Source organism: Lathyrus oleraceus, chromosome 7, assembly GCF_024323335.1.
Source record: "Lathyrus oleraceus cultivar Zhongwan6 chromosome 7, CAAS_Psat_ZW6_1.0, whole genome shotgun sequence".
Classification (NCBI taxonomy): Eukaryota; Viridiplantae; Streptophyta; class Magnoliopsida; order Fabales; family Fabaceae; genus Lathyrus; species Lathyrus oleraceus.
In genome coordinates this window covers 145,040,534-145,045,240 of record NC_066585.1, presented here as the reverse complement: position 1 = coordinate 145,045,240, position 4,707 = coordinate 145,040,534, and the positions used below count along the sequence as shown (strand labels likewise).

The 4,707-nt window shown below is 30.6% G+C and overlaps 1 protein-coding gene across 1 annotated transcript; it reads left to right on the top strand.

The window, feature by feature from the left end:
* Positions 1-1,632: 1,632 nt before the first annotated feature.
* Positions 1,633-3,055, top strand: LOC127106137 (probable transmembrane ascorbate ferrireductase 3). Its single transcript, XM_051043426.1, has 4 exons — positions 1,633-1,845; positions 1,962-2,010; positions 2,250-2,449; positions 2,576-3,055. Exons 1-4 carry the CDS (start codon positions 1,714-1,716, stop codon positions 2,831-2,833), a joined length of 639 nt encoding a protein of 212 aa, XP_050899383.1. The 5' UTR covers positions 1,633-1,713; the 3' UTR covers positions 2,834-3,055.
* Positions 3,056-4,707: the final 1,652 nt, after the last annotated feature.

Sequence of the window (4,707 nt, the reverse complement as noted above, 5' to 3'; positions counted from 1 at the left end):
TGCTTATGTCTCTTGTGCTTTTACTTTACTTGGTTCTGAACTATATTCTGTTGATATCATTTGTCTACCTCTGAGTCAGATTCTGTTGCAGAATCTGATAAAGATATTCAAGAGTTCAAACTCTGGGTGATTCTGAAATCATACTCTGAATCAAGTGTTCATAATCTGATTAGGAACCATCAGAAGCATAAGTTTAAAAAACTTTAAAACAGAAAAAGTCAACACAATTCAACCCCCTTCTTGTGTTTTTCTCACCTTCATAGGAATGTTAGAAAATAAATTTAATGAAATGAGTCATACAAAGAAGTATCTCTTTGATTAAATGGAGTTTTCGAATTCTAGGAATCAGGTGTTTAAAAAACACTTTTAAATTCTAGAATACGAAGAAAAAAATGTTAGCTTCAAGAATTTATGAGATGTTGGAGAAATGAAAAATGTTTCAATTTCTCATTAAGTATTGTTGTCAGAGAAAGTTTATAGAGGAACAAATAGACATAATTCGTAAATACAAAAAGTAGTCCAATTCTTAACTAGATAGTATAACATAAAAGTAAAGAAAAAATGTCATCGTAAAAATGCAATTTTATTTAAGGGAATAAATTGAGACAACTAAGATAAAAACTATTATCACATATTGTTTTAGTTGACCACGAGTTCACACTACTACAATTACAATATATTATCTGTTTTGAAAATTAGAACCTTACGACTTTATATTATAAAAAAAAAATTATTAGATTAAATATATAAACTATCCTTATATCGATTCCTAAATAATGGAGAATTATTTTGGCTAGAGCTAAATTACCTACAAAATGCAAGAGCTTTAAAGACAATAACTTTAAAGTTGTCATCTCTCTTTCTTTGATTCCTTTTGCTTCTAAAGCTAACTCTTTATTCTACCGTGGAGACATTTAACAGGCCACATACAAATATTAATTTCACCCATGATTCTTTTTCTTTGTCTCTATATCTTTTATTATACTTGATTTATACAGAAAGTGTAAAAGAAATGATGAGACAGGGATCAAATAATTAGCCAGAAGCATAGCCAAATTTGCCTTTAGAGAGCTACCACCTAATTGGATTGCATATGATATGACACATTTAGTACTATGTTCAACTTTTTACATTTTTGTGTTAAATTTACTCACAATGTGATTTCAAATTTTTGGAAGCAATGTACAAATTTATAAAACAGATTAATTATAATAAAATAAATAAATATTTTATTTAATAATAATTTAACAACAATAATATTTTATAACATTGATTTTGAATTATGTGCGATAATTGGTCTTGTATATTTCAAAAGTGTCATAATGCATATAGATTTAGAGATCTATCTGACAATATATGGATATAACTTACCAATCCCTGTACAAAAAAGTATAAAAAGAATCCATAAAATATGTAGTACACAAATTCAAACAAACCTATTTTACATTATATTAGAATATATACTTTAGATACATCTATTATCGTTGCCTTATTTTATTTTAATACAAAGATGCTTACTAAAGATGAAAGTTTCTTCCTCATTCAAAATTCCAAAACCAAAAATCAAGCAATTCTCTCTTTTATGAACTTTATCAAAAGAAAAACTCTTATAAGACTGAAGAATAACACCACTCAGAAGCACCAAAAACTTTAGTGTCATAACAAGTTCTAATATTTTGCATTTATCTCATATACTCTAGTATAACCAGCAAGATGCGTTCTTATAGTACCTCAGTTTTGGCTCATTTGTTTGGCATCATTTCCATCATCCTTTTGCTTGTTTGGTTGCTGCATTATCGCGAGGGGATTGAATATGATTCTGATAATCCACTTCGCGTTTTCAATGTAGATAAACACTATATATGTTTCTAGTGTTTTGTTCTTTAATTACTTGCTTATGTTCAACAATTATATATATAGTCCTATTCTTTTTCATCCGAGTTTTTTCTCTAATCCTGCAGGTTCACCCCTTTTTGATGTTCTTTGGATTCATTTTCCTTGTTGGTCAAGGTAGGTATCTGTATAAAATAATCAATGATCACGGACACCATACATATGACCATTACTGACACGTTGATACTGGTAATAATTTAAATGTAATCACTAGTGTTGGTGTCTGACATGGACATGGACATAGACACATATACATATTTTCTCAAAGGTGTCAGGGCTACAGAGATGATAATGCAAGTTTTACTGTACCAATATATTTGTTCAGTGATTGAATTGGTGTTGTTAACTTTTTGCAGCAATAATGTCTTACCACACAGTACCAGGCACTCATGAAACACAAAAGATTGTTCACATGACACTTCACTTCATTGCCATAATTCTTGGAATTGTTGGTATATGCGCCGTTTTCAAGTTCCATGATATGGTGAACTTGGTTGATGTTTACAGCCTCCATTCATGGATTGGCATTGGCACCTTTTGCTTGGTTGGCTTGCAGGTATACAAAATCTCATCCCAATAATTTTGAAACTATAGGCGGGAAACTCTGGTCGACCTGGTCTGACCTGACCTATTCTCACCCTTAATTACGACTACGTCTGACGAGTGACGTTCTTTTTTGCAGTGGCTTTTTGGACTGACATTCATGTTTCCTGGATCAAGACAATCAAGAGCTTCATTGGCTCCATGGCACATAGCTGGTGGTAGAGCATTATTCTACATGGCAATTTGTGCTGCACTAACAGGCTTGATGGAGAGGACAGCTATGTTGAAATTACAGCCACACCAAAGAGAATCTCATTTGATCAATTTCCTTGGTCTATCTATTCTCTTGTTTGGTGTTTTTGTGGATGTAACGGTTGGTTTGGCCCATTTTGCTTGAAGTGGATTTCATTCCTCAAATCTTCTTATACACGTCAAGAATCATCAAAGATTGGACTGCTTCAACATTCTTTTTCATATGTATACAAATATATTTTTTAAATTCTGTGGATTTTGTAATTGTGTTGTTGAGTAACATGAAATGGTTTGTATAATTTTTTTCTTGCTTTTCTTTTTTACTTGTGTGAGATATAAGTTGATTAATTTATGTGGTTGTTTTCAATATGGCTTTTTATAAACTAATATTAAGTTGATTTATAATTAACAAATTAACTACTAACATTTGTCTATTAAAAAAGTATAAGTGATTGTTAATTATAAGTTAATCTAAATAAAGTAGTTGAACTAACAAACAGTTTTTGGAGGGGAAAGAAATTGGTCACCTTATTTTCCTTTTGCATCTTTAACTTGAAGTGGTCCCTTTAATTCCATCATCAAATTTTTATCTTACATAAAAATGCTTTGCCAATTGTTTGAACTTACTCATTTATCAACATTCTCTAACTACCTAATCCTCATTTCTTCGACTGGGTCGAGATTCTTTGTGTGGTTCAGCAGTTGCAATTAAGACAAAATTGGTTGCTCCTGCCACATTAGTAGGTAATTCATCCTTTCCATAACAGGACATTGAATAAAAAACTGATGTATCTCCTTAATTTACTTCAATGTTTCATATATATATATATAATTATATATTATTAATATATATTAATAATATATATTATATTATATATATATATATATATATATATATATATATATATTAAGACGAGTTATAGAATTTTTTTTTAAAATATCCAAAAATTTCAAAAAAAATTTAAAAATATCCAATTTTTCAAAATAATTACACAAATGGTCAATTTTGGCCATTTTTTACACTTAGGCGCCACCCTAGTTGGCGCCTACCCTTAATGGGTAGGGCAAGTCGCCACTAGGAGTGGCGCCTATGCCCATTCCTATTTTTTTTTTTTTTTTTTAATGTTATTTTTTTTGTTTTTTTAATTTTTTTTAATTTATAAATTTATATTTTTTATTAATTATATTAATTTATGTTAAGACATATATATAAATAAATTATTTTACAAGATATATATATATATATATATTAATTTATATTATATTATTAATTTATATATATATATATATATATATATATATATATATATATAATATATATATATATATATATATATATATATATATATATATATTATATAATTTTATAAGTAATTAATATTATTTGTAAATTTTTGGAAAAAAAATTAATTTATATACGTATAAAGATATGATAGACAATATTTTTAAAGATAAAGATAAAGATATAAAGATAATAAACAGAAAATATTTTATTTAAATAATAGACAAGACAAATATTACAAAGATATGATTAATCACATATGATGCGGTCCCTGGTACGATCCGCACGGGGGAGGTCTAGTTACTCGCCTAGACGGTTCACGTGGTGGTGGTGCTTCCCTATTACCACCCCTTGCCCTAACGCGCCCCCTTGCCGCTTGCCGTTGTGGTTGGGTCGAAGTCCCTTCAGTGCTGTAGGAAAGACGGGTCCCCTCTGCGCCCTCGAAGCTTTGTCTCGGTGGGACAAACTGACTACTGCTGGGTGCGCCCTCGAATTGTGGTCTTTGGTAGTTTAGGGTTGAATCGGGTTGGCCAAAGTGCAATGTTTGTTGTGGTGTGTAGTAGTCCTGTTGGTAGTCCTCTTGTATACCCGTGTCGGGGCTAGGTGGAGGACTGGAAGAGCTTGGGAAATTGTCGTGTTGGAAGTGTTGGGATTGATGGAAGTAGGGGGATTGATATTGTGGTAGGTGTTGGGACTGTTGATGGTGGTGGGAATGTTGAGTTTGTTGTTGGTAGTCT